The 17,703-nt window shown below is 40.0% G+C and overlaps 1 protein-coding gene across 2 annotated transcripts in view; it reads left to right on the plus strand.

The window, feature by feature from the left end:
* The first annotated feature begins 2,166 nt into the window (after window positions 1–2,166).
* LOC125919259 (phospholipid-transporting ATPase FetA-like) overlaps window positions 2,167–17,703 on the plus strand; it is a 103,014-nt gene continuing 87,477 nt past the window's right edge. The window contains exons 1-2 of one of the 2 annotated variants that reach the window (XM_049625868.1): window positions 2,167–2,431; window positions 9,572–9,615. In XM_049625868.1, coding sequence (XP_049481825.1) covers window positions 9,588–9,615 — 28 coding nt within the window. In that variant the 5' untranslated portion in view covers window positions 2,167–2,431; window positions 9,572–9,587. The remainder of the gene's footprint in view (window positions 2,432–9,571; window positions 9,616–17,703) is intronic. The other variant, XM_049625861.1, reaches the window with a different exon arrangement.

Here is a 17,703-nt window from a genome sequence, read left to right on the forward strand (position 1 = left end):
AACAATGGTTCTTGTTGAACCATTAGAGAGCCTGGAGCATGTGCCTGGTTAGCTAGTCAGTTGAGCCTACAGTTGTCACTGAGCCCTATAGTCTGGATTGGAGTATGCCAGGGCAGGAACATACAAATTAGAATTTAGACTGTCCCTCAAGCAGTCTAAAACCAGGATCCACCTGTTTTGTGAAAACAAGGCTTTGAAACTGAACAAGATAACTTCTAGAAATGACCTGTGCTAATCCTTTTCTCCAAATTATATGTCATGAGTAGAATGAGGTTCACATGATAACTTCAGAGCCCTGAGCAGGAATATTCTTTGGAACCCAAGCACCACAGGCTACCTGCCCAAGAGTCCCCCTCCCTCACTCCTATAGGAAAGGGAGCAGTGATGTTTCAAGACATGAGTGGCTATTCCTTTGTGTATGTACCTGAGGCATAGTTGAAGGATCCAGGAGAGAGGGCTGTATTTTCTTCTTGGGTAGGCCCTGAACAAAGCCAAAAATTGTAGAAACCAGTCTAGAAAGAGTCCTCTTCACCTATGGCCACTGCCTTCTGTTTGTCCTCCCCTTTGCAGAAAGAATCTAGTCTTTGACCTCCCTCCCTTTCATCTAGATCAGATGCTGTTCCCCTCACAGATGTTCAACCCTACAGAGGGAACTTGGACTATGATTCCTCTGTACAGGCTGGATGGAGGGGGCTTCAACATTTCCTGGGAGGTCAGAGATGAACTCTTTCAGGAGATTGTATGGACTTCTCAGACCCTTCATCAGAGATGTGACACGGTTCTTGGATACCCTTGGTAGCAGCCTCCTGGACCTCCTGAGGACTCTGTGTTATCCATAGCTGTGCTGGCCGTTACATGAAACAAGAAACTAAGCATCTTTGCTGTTGTTAATTATTGTATGTGCCATTGTTACAGGACATTTTTGGCTAGTGTGTAATAAATTATCTTATAGCAGCCTTTGGGGTCTGGTAATTCTGCTAAAGTGTGGAAAACTGTAGAAATGACTATCCTGTATAATGGTAGATTTTGTACCCCTGGCCCTTCGCTGCCTCCTCCCTCCTCACCACCCCACAAGTGGTGGGACCTAAAGGAGTTTTGGATAAGCACCACGCAGTAAAGCAGGTAATGGGCTAGCATCTTGGCCTGGACCTGAGACCACCAATCCAGTTAACAGAGTCATGGGATTCAGGGCATCAGCTCCCTGCAAAAGGTCCAGAAGAGTAGCAGATGACATACGCTAGTGAAAACTAGTCCATGTTGTGAAGACAAGGTAAGGGTCTTCTGGGGAGATGTGTGCCTCTGGAGATTGGTAGAGGGCTGGGGCTGCCAGTACAGACAGAGGAGTAGGCCTAGGAGTGCACATTGGCCTTTCATTTGGGAAAATTCCAGAAGAAAAGCTGGAGTAGAAGTCTCCTATATGGGAGGAAACAGGGTATAAGTGAGATCTCCTGGTCTGGAAATCAGAAGCTTATGCAAGAAAAGCGCTCACCTAGTCTCTCAGCCCTTGTGGGGTGGGGGCTGAATGGGAGCACAGGACAGATTAACTCCAGTCTTCCAGCTCACTTCCATTTGCTTGCTAAATAAACCCTTGCAGTTCAGTTCCCCAGTCATTTTTAAACGTCCTCCTTCTCTTTCCCCAAACCAGTTGCCCTCTATCATTTCTGCCTCAAACTTGCCTGTTGAATCCAGTCTCACCTCATTTCCCAGTACCACAAGTGAAGTAGTGGCCTTTAGTTCCTCTTGTCTGGATTACTGTGATTATCACCTGCCTCCATGCTGCCCCTGCCCTCTTCACCTACTCTGGTAAGTCTCTCCTGTTAAAGCTGTTCAGTTGTTATCTATCACACCCTTCAGGCTGAAATTCTAAGACCCTCCAAGACAGTGCAGACACCCCCCACCATCCTGTAGCTATTCTAAACCGCAAGTCCCTGCGGTTTCCCCCTCCCCCTCCTCCACCCCTCCTCACCCTCACCACACTGTGCACTCCTCTACCTCTCTGTGCCTTTCTTTGCACATTGAGTTCCCCCTTGCTAGAATGGCCTGCAGCCTTTTTCACTGTCTTCTAGGTTTTGATACTTCCTAGCAGCCTTTAGGACCCAACCAACCTGAACCCCTTCACACAACACTTTAATTAGTTACAATTTGTCTGTCTTCCCTCATAAGACTGTCATCTGCCCAAAGGTAGGCTCTGAGTATTTCTTTTCTGTTGCCCAGCAGCCTGCACAGAGGGCACTCGAGTACTTAAAGACAAGCCAACTACTCCAGGACCCCTTTGAGAAACACTGGTGGGGAGGGGCGGTTGGCTGGCTCCAGAGGAGAGGGGTGTGGGCAGGGGCGGGGCTCTGCTCTAGGCGGGACCCTGGGGCTCTAGGGCGCCTGCGCAGAAAGCGTTAAGATGGAGGCTGCTGGAGTTGACGGCGGCACAGCAATGGTGAGCAAGAAGCGCCCGAAGGTGGCGCCGTAGGAGAGGTTATTGCCTTCTCCCTCCCAACACAGAAGAGATTGTACCCACATACTACCGACGTTCGTACAGCTCTGTACTTCGCAGTTATACCTGTCCATCTTCCTCTTGTAAACTGTTCTCCCGATACTCTTCAAGCTTATTGCTCCCTTCTCGTACTTGAGTATACTTAGGGTTTCCAAGACATTCCAGAGAAGATATATTTACCCAGATGCCTAGCAAAGGGGATCTTGATCCCCCACCAAATACTTCCCAAAGTGGGACACATTTATTCAGTTACCTTATGAAATAGATCCCCAAATCCCTATCTAGGGCACTTTCCTATTAACTCACGGAGTTTGTCCACTTCTCCCAACACTATACGCATTCACGGAGAGGCATAAATCTTACCCCACATTTGACTTGAAAGTGACACCTTTGCTATAATTCTTTTATATGACACAGGAGACCTATTCATAAAGAAAAGTCAAACTCTAGCTGGCTACCCAAGGCTTGCAACAGGCTTATAAATTTGAATTAGTAGCTTTTTTTTTTTTTTTTTAATGTTTGTTTATTTTTGAGACAGAGACAGAGCGTGAATGGGGGAGGGTCAAAGAGAGAGGGAGACACAGAATCTGAAGCAGGCTCCAGGCTGTCAGCACAGAGCCCAACGGGGGCGTGAACTCATGGACCCTGAGATCATGACCTGAGCCAAAGTCGGAGGCTTAACTGACTGAGCCACCCAGGCGCCCCTGAATTAGTAGCTTTTTAAAACCAAACTTCACACTTTAAAAAATGCGGATTTCCAGTTTTAAAAATGAAAAAAAAAAAAAAAAAAAAAAAAGATCTGTTGACTCTTAGCTCACACTCCCCTCAAAGCAACTTGTGGTTGGAGTTGAGAAGCAAGTGTTAATTTACTGTAGTTTATTACAGACTCCATTACTCCTTGTTTTCTTACAGTAGGCTTTGCTTTATTTGCCTGGCATCTGGTAGGCATTTCAGTTTGTGACCCCTGATGTAGGACTTTGGTTTGGGTCCTTTTCTGAGCCAATATTTTGAGCTCTTAATGGAAACTGAAATCCAAAGAAGATAATGTATCTATAGGTTGTCTTTGGTTTCTGCAATGCTTTGATTAGGATCAGAAATCATCCTAGTAGCTAAAACCCAGGTGAACTCTATACCAAAGTGTTTTTGGTGAGAGGATGCAATAAAAATATTTATAGGTACCTCTCTGGCATTTGATCTTGAAGAAAGCCACTGTGTCAACCCCTCTCCAGTGAGGTCACGCCACGGACAAGAGGTTGTTTGTTTCTTTTCCAACACCTACTTATAAAAGCACCTGGCTCTGGTCTATACAGGAAGTGGTGTCTCAAAAGTGTTGTATCCCTTGTTCTAGAACACAACAGATGGTAACCTTCCTCTCTGAGAGAAATAACAGGCCTTGTAATAATCAAGAATGGTGATATTCTGCAGACTGTACCTAATCAGAAGTAGAAATACCTTTAACAGTGGATTTTTAAAGGGACAAAATCATTTGAGCACAAGTGTATGATCTACCTATTCATTGTGAATATTTAGATGAATTTCCTGAATGAACCTGCTATACCTAGATGCAAAAGCAAACCCGAAGAAGCAACATGGAATAGTCAAAATGGTATTGGAGAGTCAAAAAACATGAATACTGGTCTCAGCTCTGCTACATACAAGTAAAGGGACCTTGATTTTTAACTCCTCAGAGACTCTGTTTCCTGTATCTGTTAAAATAGACTAATAATTTCTGCTATGTCTACCTTGGAGCAAATGGGCTCATTTAAATGTGAAAGCACGTTGAAAACTACACATTTTCTCCAGGTGTATAAGGGATTATTATTATAAATGATTCTCTGAGTTTATATGAGCAAGTTTATATGATTAACCTGCAAGGAATTAGTCTTTCATTGCAGGTTCAAATGAGCAAATATTTGCCAAGCACATACTGTGTGCCAGACAGTTATCTAGGCACAGGGCCTAGCATTGAACAAACAAAAACTGAATGCATTTAGGAGTGAGTCACCAGCATGTTGAGTGTCCACTAAGTACCCAGTGTAGTATCACAGCATGATGAAGCAATAGAAAGAATCTAGATTATGGACTTCAGTTTGCCACTATTTCATAGCTGTGTAAACCTGAACCTCCAATCTATAAAATAAGGAAGTTAGGGTAACCTCTAAGGTTCCTTCCCACTAAAATATGTTTGTCATTAGAGATTCTAATTGCTGAAGTTCCCTACACCTAAGGAGCTTATTGCCTTGCAGGGATGGTCAGACTGACAAAACTTATCAATCATAGAATTAGAGCACAACAGAGTACTAATGTCATACTAGATTCGGCACAATAGTGGTAATGACAGTATTGTTCTGTAGGTTACAGTATTTAGAGAGATTTCTTGGAAGACCAGGTAGTCCCAGAAGGATGGAAAACTTTGGATCACAGGAAAGGAAGGAGACTCTATTATAGATACTAGAAGTTGAATGAAAGTACAGGAACATATCATTCATTGTTTTCCTACTTTATCAGTCAAAATCCTTGCAGAAAAACAACTGGTGCATTCAAAAAAGTTTAACTGAAGAGAGTTTAACCAAAGGGCTATTTATAGAAGTATGGTCAGTATTAACAGAAACTAGAAAGGAATGGTGGAACACACCAACAGTGGCAAGTCAGTAGGACTCCTAGGCCTGAAAGGAAAGGGGAAGGGAGTCTTGTTACCAGAGCCCACCTACAGCTACAATCTGGAAGAGGAACTGCCTGACAAGAGCTATGGCCATAAGGACTAAGCAGCTGCAATAAGCAGAAAGGAAGTAAAGAAATAAAATAATCTTTCTCTCTCTTCCTTCCCTCAGGTCTCCAGCTAGTACCTTCCATTGGCAAAACTCAGATAGGAGCTCAGGGACAAGGTAGTCCGGGTGATGTAGTCCATAGAGGTCAGCTTCCCAGAACAGGGCAGAGGGAGTTGGGTGGGAGGAGACACAACACATAGAATAACCAGCATACAAGGGATCTAGGGAAGGAAAAGTCACTACTGTGGACTCTTTCCCAGAAACTTTTACCTAAGTTCAAATTGCAAGTACACTCTAAGGCTTAGTCTCCTTAGCTGTGAAATGGGGATAGTAATGCCTTTGTCCTGGGAGTGATTGTGAGGATTGGAGGGTGGGAATATGGAAAACTGGAGTCTCTGAGGTTAATGGTGAACTTAGCTAGAAGCTTTGGGAATAGAGGAAGTAGGTGACTGTCTCAATTCAAATCTTAATGAGAGAATATGCAGAACTTCATGATTAATTACAAATGGAAGAGTGAAAGAGAGCACTGTCAAGATGACTCTCATCTGGCTTGGGCCACTAGGTAAATGATTAGTAACTGATGTTCAAAGGAAATACAAGAGAACGCACAGATTTTGGGTGCGAGAGATGGGGAATAGAGATGATTTCAGTTTTGTGAGTGTAGATTTTTTAATTGTGGTAAAATACACAAGTGAAACTTACTATAACCATATAAAAATATAACCACAATTAGTGAAATTAAGTATATTCACAATGTTGTGCAACCATCACTATTCCAGAGCTTTTTCATCACCCGAAAAGGAAACACCATCCATATTAAGCAGTCATTCCTCAGTACCTATAGGTTTTTAAAAAAGGTTTTTTAATGTTTGTTTATTTTTGAGAGAGACAGATCATGAGTGGGGAGGGGCAGAGAGGGGAGGGAGACACACAATCCAAGCAGGCTTCAGGCTCTGAGCTGTCAGCACAGAGCCTGACACAGGGCTTGAACCCATGAATTGTGGGATCTTGACCTGAGCCAAAGTCAGACGCTTAACCAACTGAGACACCCAGGCGCCCCAGTACCTATAGATTTTGAGACATTTGTGTGACATCCAAAAACAGATGTTAAGTAGATATTTGGATATGTAATACTGAAACTCAGGATAAAAAATAAGGCTGAAGAATATAGATGTTTGAATCATTACAGATCATACAGATAGGGAATTCTTAACCTGGGGCCTTTGGACTTGAGTGAAAAATCTCTGAATGTCTTGAATTTGATGTAAAATGTATATAGGTGTGTACATTTAGTTTTATGAAGAAAGTCTGTAGCATTAATCATATTCTCAAAGGAATTTCTTAAGCTGAACAAAGTCATTAACCATTGATATAAATAAAGCTGGGGGGTAGTTAAGAAAACTCAGGAAGAGTAGTGAGAAAAAAAAAATGAGGATGGAATCTTGGGTAACATTTAAGGTATAGAGAGGTCCAAAGAGTGTTCTCTTAAGCAGAAGAAACAAAATTCATGTCTGCCGCAAGATAAGTAAAGGCTTTTAAAGGGCAATGTCATTTCCTAGTTGTTAGATGTACCTCACTTTTGTGTACCCAAACATGTATTTCATAAACTTATTCATTTGTGCTCTTAAATAGATGGTCTTCTTAAGTGACTAGCTGTAACTTCGTCCTGATTTAGTCTTACTGTTGGCCATTAGGTTGATGGGGAGAGTATAATTTACAAAGTCAATAGTAGAGAATTAACTAAATTGTCATAATTTGCAACAAGCAAGTGTGCACACCTGTGTGTATCTAGTATATTGTGGACTTTATGATAAACCAGCAGTTCTCAAATGGTGAGACCTGAACCCATGGCATCACCATCACCTGACTTTGTAAGAAATGTAAATCACTGGGCCCTACCACAGACCTGCTGAATCAGAAGTTTATGAGAGTCAGCCTTCCAGGTAATTCCGATGCAAGTTGAAGTTTGAGAATAACTGTGATAGACCATTCTTGGCCAACTTGTTTCAGTTCATAAATAAAACATGGTTTCCTGGCTCTTTCATTATCTTTTATGTAGTAAAATATGGATGGCAACATTTTGCAATGTCTGATGAATTCCTCATGCAAAAGTTGTCTGAACATTCCTGTCCATCTGTGACCTTCTCCACCACTCTGAATTACTGATAGAAATACTCTTTCTTACATGTTATTTTCCCCTTTGGTGTATAGTACTTATCTTCAACATAAATTCTAAGCTGTCTAGTTATTAAAATGCTGTGGAAAAGGAAATAATTATTTATGTGAATACTCTTTCTTATCCATCCAGTCCTTTGTTTTGGAATATACCAGTCTTTTGCTGAATCATATCCTTGGCTTCAGAGATTATGAAATGAACCTCACTGAAATTGCACCCATCTTCTCTCCCCCATCAAAACATTTTTCAGCTCTGTGGCCTTGCCTACAGGTGCAATAGCTATGTACAAATCCCTTGAGTTCCCTAAAATTAGTTTCCATAGCCAGAAAGAAATTAGAAGCCACAGACTGAATTTGAAGAGAATTGGACTTCATTATCGAGGCCAATCAAGGAATGTTTTCAGCTTCTGCTAGTCCAAGGGATAAGCCAGACAGCACAGTATTTTAGTTATCTCTGTTTTTTCTAAGAAGTTTGTACACTAATTGAGGGCATGGATAATGTCTTATTTTTGCATCTTAGGCCATGTTTAACTAACACATATGAGGCACTCAAACACTTGCTAAATTAGATTTACTTAATCCAAAATTAGAAGATAAAGAGTTTAATGTTGGCCTTACTTCTAAGCCACTGTGAGTTAACTTAATTGACTTCTGATTTCCTCATGTCTAAAACAGTTACAGTTTTGCCCTATCTAATTCACAGTATCTTTATAAGAATCTAAAAAGAGAATATAAAGTACTCTTTAAAGTCCAGAGAACTCTGTAAATGTGAGGTTACGTAATAATCTTGATTTTTGTACTCTCTGTCTTAGAGGAATAATTGGTTTATTCTGGATTGTGGAGAGTACAACACAGTATATTGAGCTAGAAGTCAAGAGATTCTGGTTTCAATCCAAACCTCCTTTAAATTCTTTGGGTCTTAGTTTTGTTTTATTTCAAGTGAGGAAGCACAGAGCAGATTTGTACAGTGGTTCCTAATTTTGGCTACACTGAATTCACCTGGTATTGGAAAATGCTGATGCCCGGTATTAACTAGCATAAGTTTGATCTAATTGATTCGGGATGAAAGCTGGACCTCAAAAAAATTTTTTAACTCCTCGTTTGCAACCAAGGTTTGTTTTGTTTGTTTAAATCAGCAAAACCATTATTAAGATATGATCTTACACAAAATTCCAGGTTACCAGTGGAGCTTCTGCAGAAGCTAAAATATCCCATTTTAGAACTCCTAAGGCTCCATGGAATGCTGTTAAAAACATTAGACTAGACAATTTCCAAGATCTCTTCCAGCTTCAAAACAATGTTGTGACTCTATGCCTTCTCACAAGATCTCTGTCCTATCTTTTTCTTAATACCAATCTGACCCAATGTCAGACTGATTATTACTGAAGCTAGCTTTCAATTTACCTCCTTTCATTTATGCTAGCTGTTTTGCTGCAAGGCAATGAATAGTCTAAAATTTTATAGGCAAAAGGACCTCCTGAGTTTCTTGTTGTCACTCCTCTGAGATACTGAAAGATTCTGAGTCCAGTACATCCAGAGTGGGGGCCAGGTGTCTTGTTTTTTCAGAGACTTTTCATGTTTTTGAAACATTTGGTTCATGGACCATGCTTGTGGGGAAGATTGCTGTAGGAGGTTCTGAGTCAAAAATAAAGAAATAAGGGATGCTGAAATGTGGGGACATAGTATAATAGTGGATTTCCTCCTGAGCTCAGTGCCAGATCTATGAAAGAGAAGCATGTGGGCATTTAAGACTTTATACTTCTGAACCATAACCACAGTTCTCAGTTACTGTCCTAGAAATGCACTTGACAATTGTTTCTTCATGTGCCAAGTGTACAAGAGAGATGATACAGAATTGTGGTCAAGAGCAGTCTGGCAAACAAGGATTCAAATCTCTACCACTGTGATTCTACCGCTGTCTGATTGTATTGACCCTAAGCAAGCCACTTTATCTTAGGCCTCAGGTTTTTCATCTGTAGGAAAGAGTAATACCCTTTTTCTAGGCCCAGATTTTAGTGAAAATTAAGGTGATCTATGTAAAGCACAGAGTGAAGCGACCAGGACATGGTAAATTTTGATAAATAGTAAATATTATATCAGCAGGGCCTGGACTAATCAGGAGCTTTTGTTTTATCCTTAGGTGGTGTTTCTCTGAAATGAAATACATAAAACCTTTTATTTCAGGTAAGTGCTCAGCTTCAACATCAGAACTGATATTTGCTTAGTACTATACCATACAGTGTTCTATCCACAAAGCCAAGAAATTGATCACTTATGCTCTCAGAGTAGTGTTTAAAGGATTGAACTGAAGCCCACCAAGAAGCTCCTTACAATTTTGGATCTCCCAAGAAACCTATTAGGGGAGGACTCAGATTTGACTTCCCTCTGACCTGGCTTTTGAAAAAAATTTTTGCTGCAAAGGTGGGAAGAAAAAAATACAGAATTGAACTTGAGGTTATTCCAGAAAGTCTTTGGTTATAACCACAGAGGATAGTAATTCACATTAATTTACATAGAGAGTAATGTTTGAGTGGTTTTTTTTTTTTTTTTTTTTTTTTTAGAGGGGCAGTGACAGGAATACTCTACCTAAAGACTTGAGGCAGACAGGTTAGTGATTTAATTTTGAAGGTGTTTAAACAGAAAGCCAAAGGTCTGCTGTGATAGCCATGGTATAAAGTGTCTTTAGCAAAAAGTAAAGGTGAGAGCACGTTTCTCATCTGTGAACTTTCTAGGGAGAAATAGGAGTAGTCCAAGAGAGACTTTCAATGGGCTCATTGATTGCATTGTAATTATGGATATTATAGTAAGATGAATCATGATTTGAACACTCCTCTGGACATCCTTCATTTACCAAGTGAGCTTAAGACAATCAAAAGGGTCTTGTTGAATTTCTTTCTCTTTCTATAGAGATCTAACTTAACTCATTTCTCCAATCCCAGACCATATACTTTGCATCCTAAGTATCACAGTTTGCCTCATTAATATTAGTCAATTTCTATTGGTGCTATTTTGGAGAATGCTTAGACTTTGGTCTGGAACCAAACTCTCTACATAATTCCAACCAAATGACTTTTGGCTATATGGGAGGGTTGCCTCCAACAAAAGGAAAACTTTGTCATAGTTCTTTGTGGATATGCTTTTGGAGAATTATAAAAACAGTAAAAGAGCTGTGAGTGAGTGAGTGTGTGTGTGTGTGTGTGTGTGTGTGTGTATGTGTGTTTGAGGAAGCGAGGGGGTGGTTTTCAGTTTAGTGAAACAAAAGCAATTCTATTTGAATTACATTTATTGTCATAATTTTAAAAGCTGATGGAGTGCCTAGCTGGCTCAGTTGATACAGAATGCAACTCTTGGGTATGGGGCCTTTAAAAAAATAAATAAAATATTTTTTGAAAACAAAAAACCTGAGCTTTGAACAATGGGTAGATGGATTTTAGCTAAATCAAGGAAAGTGAGAGCTACATAAAAGAGAATTTTCTGAAATTGGGAAGGGAGAGTTGTTACAAATTTCACATAATGTTTTGTGGTTTGAACCTTTCTTTATGTATACTTAATGTATATGTAAAATGTTACATGCGTTTATCTAAAGATTCATTAGTATCTGCATTAGTGGCTCTCCAAGTTCCATACTTACGTTTATGAAGGGAGAAACTTTATTTTTTTTTATGCTTATTTATTTTTGAGAGTCAGAGACAGAGCATGAGTCAGGGAGGGGCAGAGAGAGAGGGAGACACAGAATCGAAAGCAGGCTCCAGGATCTGAGCTATCAGCACAGAGCCCGATGTGGGGCCCAAACTCATGAACCGTGAGATGATGACCTGAGCTGAAGTTGGACTTAACCGACTGAGCCAGCCAGACACCCCACTCCTTTTTTTTTTTTTTTTTAAATTTTAGAGAACACAAGCAGGGGAGAGGGGCAGAGGGGGAAAGAGATAATCTTAAACAGATTCCACACTAAGCGCAGAGCCCAAGATGGGACTCGATCCCATGACCCTGGGATCATGAGCCCAAATCAAGAATTGGACATTCAACAGACTGAGCCACTCAGGCACCCCTGAAGGAAGAACCTTTAGTGCTGCTAATAGATTTGACTCAGTTCTTACCTAAAGAATTTCATTCTCCTTGGCTTTGTTCATAATCTGTTCTTGTCTCATGATACCATCAGCATTTTTCTGCCTATACAGACCTATTATCTGGTTAAGATCTTGAGATATGCAGGCCGATCTGTGCCCATCTTTGGTAATTCCCTAAACACATTTTTTAGAACTGAGGCTGTTTCTTTTTAATGTCTTTCCATGTAGGCAGTTGGCATAGTGCCAAAGCATTGTTCAGTAAAAGCCATTCTGAACTTGGGGCAGAACATTTCAGTTGAGGAAAGGCTTTGATTATCTGTCGCAATCCAAGGAATAACAAATTTTAGACTATATAGATTCTTATTTTGGGGGGAGAGTGGATAATAGAACATACTGAAAACTTTTAAAATCTTGGGACCCCTCATAAAAAATGCACAGGTTTTTACAGACAATTTCACATGGTTCACAAAGTTTCTAGAGCTCATCTATGGAGGCTTGGCTTAGAAAACAAGTCCCTGGCTGGCTCAATCAATAAAGCATGTGACTCTTGATCTCAGGGTTGTGAGTTCAAGCCCCACGTTGGGTATATAGGTTACTAAAAAAAAAAAAAAAAAAAAAAAAAACAAGCGAACTGATTCCAGGCAGTGGATAAACTATGTATCCTTCAAGCAATTCTCCATAAATCTCATTTCTTGATTTATATTAAACAGCATTAAGTTCATAGTTATACCTGGAATACAGATAGCGTATATTCTAGAACTGTGTGTTTTATTTCTTTTCTTTTTTTATTTTGTTTTATTTTTGAGAGAGAGCATGCAAGCGGGGGAAGGGCAGAGAGGGAGAGAGAATCCCAAGGAGGCTGTGTGCTGTCAGTGCAGACCCTGACACAGGACTCGATCCCATAAATCATGAGATCATGACCTGAGCTGAAATCAAGTGTTGGACGCTTAACTGACTGAGCCACCTAGGTGCCCCTTGTGTGCTTTATTTCTCAGATCTTTCTTTGGAAGTGAGATTGGCCCAAACTTGGGGGTCTTAGGAGGAAGATTGGCTTAAAAAAAAAAAAAGAGTAGGCTAACAAGAGCTCCCAAATAAAGGGACCGTAATCTGGACAAAGGTGAATGTTGAGGGACTCAAGGAGTTCCAGGCCCAGACAAAGGTAACATTGGAGACAAAGGTCCGTGAGGAAGGTTGAGCTCAAAGCAAAGGACAAAAATTCACAGAATAAAAGAGTAGCAACAAGAAACACAAAATTATTAATGGAACAGATTTAAAAATTTTTAATTAAAAAATTTGAATTGGTAAAATTTATATAATATTACCATCTTAACCATTTTTAAGTGTACAGTTCAGTGGCATTAAGTCCATTCACACTTTTGGGCAACGATTACCACCATTCGTCTCAGATTCTTTTCATCTTATTAAACTGCAACTCTGTACCCATTAAGCACTAACTCCCCATTCCTCCAACCCCTTGCCCTTGGCAATCACCATTCTTTTTGTCTCCATGAATTTGACTACTCTAGGTGCCCCATATAAGTGGAATCATATAGTATGTATTTTTCTATGACTGGCTTATTTCACTTAGCATAATGTTCTAAAGGTTCATCTATGTTGTAGCATGTGTCATAACTTACTTCCTTTTTAAGACTGAATAATATTACTTTGTATGTATATATACCACTTTTGTTTATCCTTTCATGTGCTGACAGACATTTGGATTGCTTCTGCTCCTTGGCTATTATGAACAATGCTGTTATGAACATGGGTACATGAGGTACAAATACCTCTCCAAGTTCCTGCTTTTGATTTTTTTTTTGGGGGGGGGGTATATACCTAGAAGTGGAATTGCTGGATAGTATGGTAATTCTATTTTTAATTTTTTGAGGGCTCACCATATTGTTTCTATAACAGCTGCACCATTTTACATTCCCACCAACAGTGCACGAGCCATTCTAATTTCGCCAGATCTTTGCCAGTACTTTTTTTTTTTTTTTTTTTTTTTTTAGTAGCAGCCATCCTAATAGATGCAATGGAGCAGGTTTGGGACAAAAGACTTAGAAAGATACCCCGAGACTAGTACATTTTAAGAATTTTTAAGGCACCAGTATATGGGGAAGGTGGTGTTAAGAGCACAGAGCAGATTCAGATACTAATAACCACCTAAGCTGGGGGTAAAGTTGATAACCTCTTCATGAAAATTAAGAGACTTCCAGATACATAACAAGTATATAAAAATTAGTAGTTTTATTAATCAGTAGCAATTTCCAATTAGAGAATATGATGGAAGAAAGATTTTGTTCATATTAACAACAAAATCTTGAAATATCTAAGACTAAGCATAAAAAGAAATGCACAAAACCTATATGAAGAAAACGTTAAGACTTTATTGATGGACAAAAAGATGGTCTGAAAAAATGGCAAAACATAGGCATGTTCCTGGATGAAATACAGAGGCTCCCAATTTCACTCAGTAAAAGCCAAGGTCCTTACACAAACAACAGCAAAACCAAAACTCTTAAATACAGAGAATAAATGGGTGGTTTCCAGAGAGGAGGTGTGTGGGGTGATGGGTGAAACAGATAAAGGGTATCAAAGTACACTTATTGTGATGAACACTGAGTAGCATATAGAATTGTTGAATCATTATATTGTACACCTGAAACTAATATAACACTAAGTTTTACCTCAATTAAAAAAAAAAAGTTGAGGTTCTAAACTTTTAGACAGTGCATAATGTGCCCCCCACCTTCCCTGATCTCTCCTCTCCTGTCACTCTGCTCCTCACCTTCCTACTCCAGCTACTCGATTTTCCTGCTGTTCTTTAAACAGTCTTTGTTGTCATTATTCCTTCTGACCTCAACATTCTTCCTCCAGATGGCCCCTTGACTGACTCCCTTGTCCACTTCGAATTTTTGCTCAATTTTGCCTTTTGTTTAAAGCCTGTATTGATCATCTGACCACTCTTCCCACCCTTACACTCCTCATCACTCTTATTTTTTTTTTAATGTTTATTTATCTGAGAGAGAGAGAGTGAGTGAATGTATGAGTGGGACAGAGAGAGGGAGACACAGAATGCAAAGCAGGCTGAAGGCTCTGAGCTGTCAGCACAGACCCCGACATGGGGCTTGAACTCACGAACTGCAGGATCATGACTTAAGTTGAAGTCAGACGCTTAGCCGACTGAGTCACCCAGGCACCCCTATATTTTTTTAATTTTTAAATTTTTTTTAGAGGGGGAAGAGAGGGGCAGCAGGAGAGAGAGAATCCCAGCACAGAGCCCTAACACAGGGCTCAATCCCACAACCCTGGGATCATGACCTGAGCCAAAATAAAAAGTTGGACACTCAACTGACTGAGCCACCCAGGTGTGTCCTCATCACCCTTATCTTGCTTGCACTTCTTTGTCCCTTTTATCCACAGCATTTATCACCTTCCAGCATAATTTATAACAATTCATTATTTTATTTATTGTCTGCCTTTACTTGTAAATTGTAAAGCCCACAAGGACAGTATGTCAAGTGCTAGAATAATGACTGGCACAAAGAAGGTGCTTAGGTGCTTGATATCTATGTATACAATGAATGGTGGAGATTTTTCATGTTGAAAACATGTCCATTCTTCAAATTAATCTACAAATTCAAGGAACCAAATCTAAAAGTCCCATTGGGGAGCACCTGGGTGGTTCAGTTGGTTAAGCATCTGACTCTGTTTCAGCTCAGGTCATGATCTCACAGTTCATGAGATCGAGTCCCTCGTAGAGCTCTGCACTGACAGTGTGGAGCCTGCTTGGGATTCTCTCCGCCCCCCCGCCCCTCCGCCATTTAATGCACCCCTGCTTGTACTGTCTCTCAAAATAAATAAATAAACTTAAAAAAAATCGTCAGTCTCATTATGTTAACTTACTTTTTAAAGTATTTAATGGCATTCTGCAATGTACTTCACTCCACACCTTTTCTTTTCTTTTTAAAAAAAATTTTTTTTTAACATTTATTTATTTTTGAGACAGAGAGCATGAACAGGGGAGGGTCAGAGAAAGAGGGAGACACAGAATCTGAAACAGGCTCCAGGCGCTGAGCTGTCAGCACAGAGCCCGACGCGGGGCTCGAACCCACGGGCAGCGAGATCATGACCTGAGCCGAAGTTGGACACTTAAACGACTGAGCCACCCAGGCGCCCCTCCACACCTTTTCATATGTTGTTACTCAGCCCTGCCTGAAAAATTCTGTCTTCCATATTCATTAAGCTAACTTATATTTATGCTTTAAGACTCAGCTCAGGATCTAATCCAACAAACTTTACCTGGCTCTCACAATCTAGTTTAGATACTCCTCTTTTGCACTTCCATGACTCCCTGCTCTTACCTCTATCATACTATCCACCACACTATAGAGCAATTGTTTATTCATATGTCTCCCTTACTGGACAGTGAATTTCTTCAAGACAGTGATAGGGATATTGTCTGATTCTTTTCTACATTCCCTAGCTCTTAGTATAACACTTGATTATTTGTTAAATGACTTTAAGAGCCTCTCATAACTTTATTCACTACATTAAACTTCAGCAAGTTTCAGCAGTCTCCTTCTTTAATCTCTTCCTATCTGTACTTCCTTCTTGATCCTTGAACATTTATCCCTAGCTACTTTTTCCCCCACTTTGAACTTGTTAAGCTCTTCTGTTTCCTCAGAGCCACATGACCAAAATATGTGTGTGCTTGTGTGTCCATTAATGAATGAGATAGTCATGTATCATTAACTTTGTGAGATACCATTATAATATATAATTTCTCCAATAGAATGAAATGATTGAATAAAAATAAATAGTTTAAGTAAAATGTAATTGAAAAGGTAGGTAATCTCTGGATCTTAAATGAAAATTACTACATAAATGATAGCAAGTAGACAAAAAATCTTTGAGATGCAAATCCTAAGTATTTGGCTAGGCTCACCCACTACCTTATTGAGTACTGCATACCACACAGAGCATCCAATTTAGATTTATGCTTCAGTGAAATCCCCCTATAGTGATTTTCAAGGTGTTATGAGCTTTCACAGTTGCTCATGAAAGTTATACAAATATTAAATCGGAGAATTCCAGGTTTACAATACTACATGTATATGCTAGGCTTGGTGGTGTGTTAAAACAACATAAGTCATGGGAGCACCTGGGTGGCTCAGTTAAGCCCCCAACTTCGGCTTAGGTCATGATCTCGTGGTCCCTGGGTTCGAGCCTTGCATCGGGCTCTGTGCTGACAGTTCAGAGCCTGGAGCCTGCTTCAGATTCTATGTCTCCCTCTTTCTCTGCCCATCCCCTGCTCTTGCTCTGTCTCTCTCTGTCTCTCAAAGATAAATAAACGTTAAAAAAATTTAAAAGTCGTGGCGCCTGGGTGGCTGCTGGTTAAGCCTCCGACTCTGGCTCAGGTCATGATCTCACAGTTTGTGAGTTCTAGCCCCACATCAGGCTCTGTGCTGACAGCTCAGAGCCTGGAGCCTGCTTCAGATTCTGTCTCCCTCTCTCTCTGCCCCTTCCTCGCTCTCACGCTCTGTCTCTCTCTCTCTTAAAAATAAATAAACGTTAAAAAAAATTTAAAAACCCGTAAGTTATGGGTTTTTGACCTCAGAAAGTATACAGGTATTTCCCTTTATTCAAGGGACTCCTGAAATTCCACCTCCTAGGAATCCCAGTTTGGAAGAGGTAGTGAATGAATGCTGTCTTTACAGATGCATTTTTAATTATTTATACATTTTTTATTTATTTATTTTTAATTTTATTTTTTATTTTTTAAAATTTAGATCCAAATTAGTTAGCATATAGTGAAACAATGATTTCAGGAGTAGATTCCTTCGTGCCTCTTACCCATTTAGCCCATCCCCCCCTCCCACAACCCCTCTAGTAACCCTCAGTTTGTTCTCTATATGTATGAGTCTCTTCTGTTTTGTCCCCCTCCCTGTTTTTATATTATTTTTGTTTCCCTTCCCTTATGTTCATCTGTTTGGTCTCTTAAAGTCCTCATATGAGTGAAGTCATAGGATTTTTGTCTTTCTCTGGCTGACTAATTTCACTTAGCATAGTACCCTCCAGTTTCATCCATGTAGTTGCAAATGGCAAGGTGTCATTCTTTTTGATTGCCAAATAATACTCCATTGTATATATATACACCACATCTTCTTTATCCATTCATCCATCGATGGACATTTGGGCT

The sequence above is a fragment of the Panthera uncia genome, chromosome D4 (assembly GCF_023721935.1).
Source record: "Panthera uncia isolate 11264 chromosome D4, Puncia_PCG_1.0, whole genome shotgun sequence".
NCBI classification, from domain to species: Eukaryota; Metazoa; Chordata; class Mammalia; order Carnivora; family Felidae; genus Panthera; species Panthera uncia.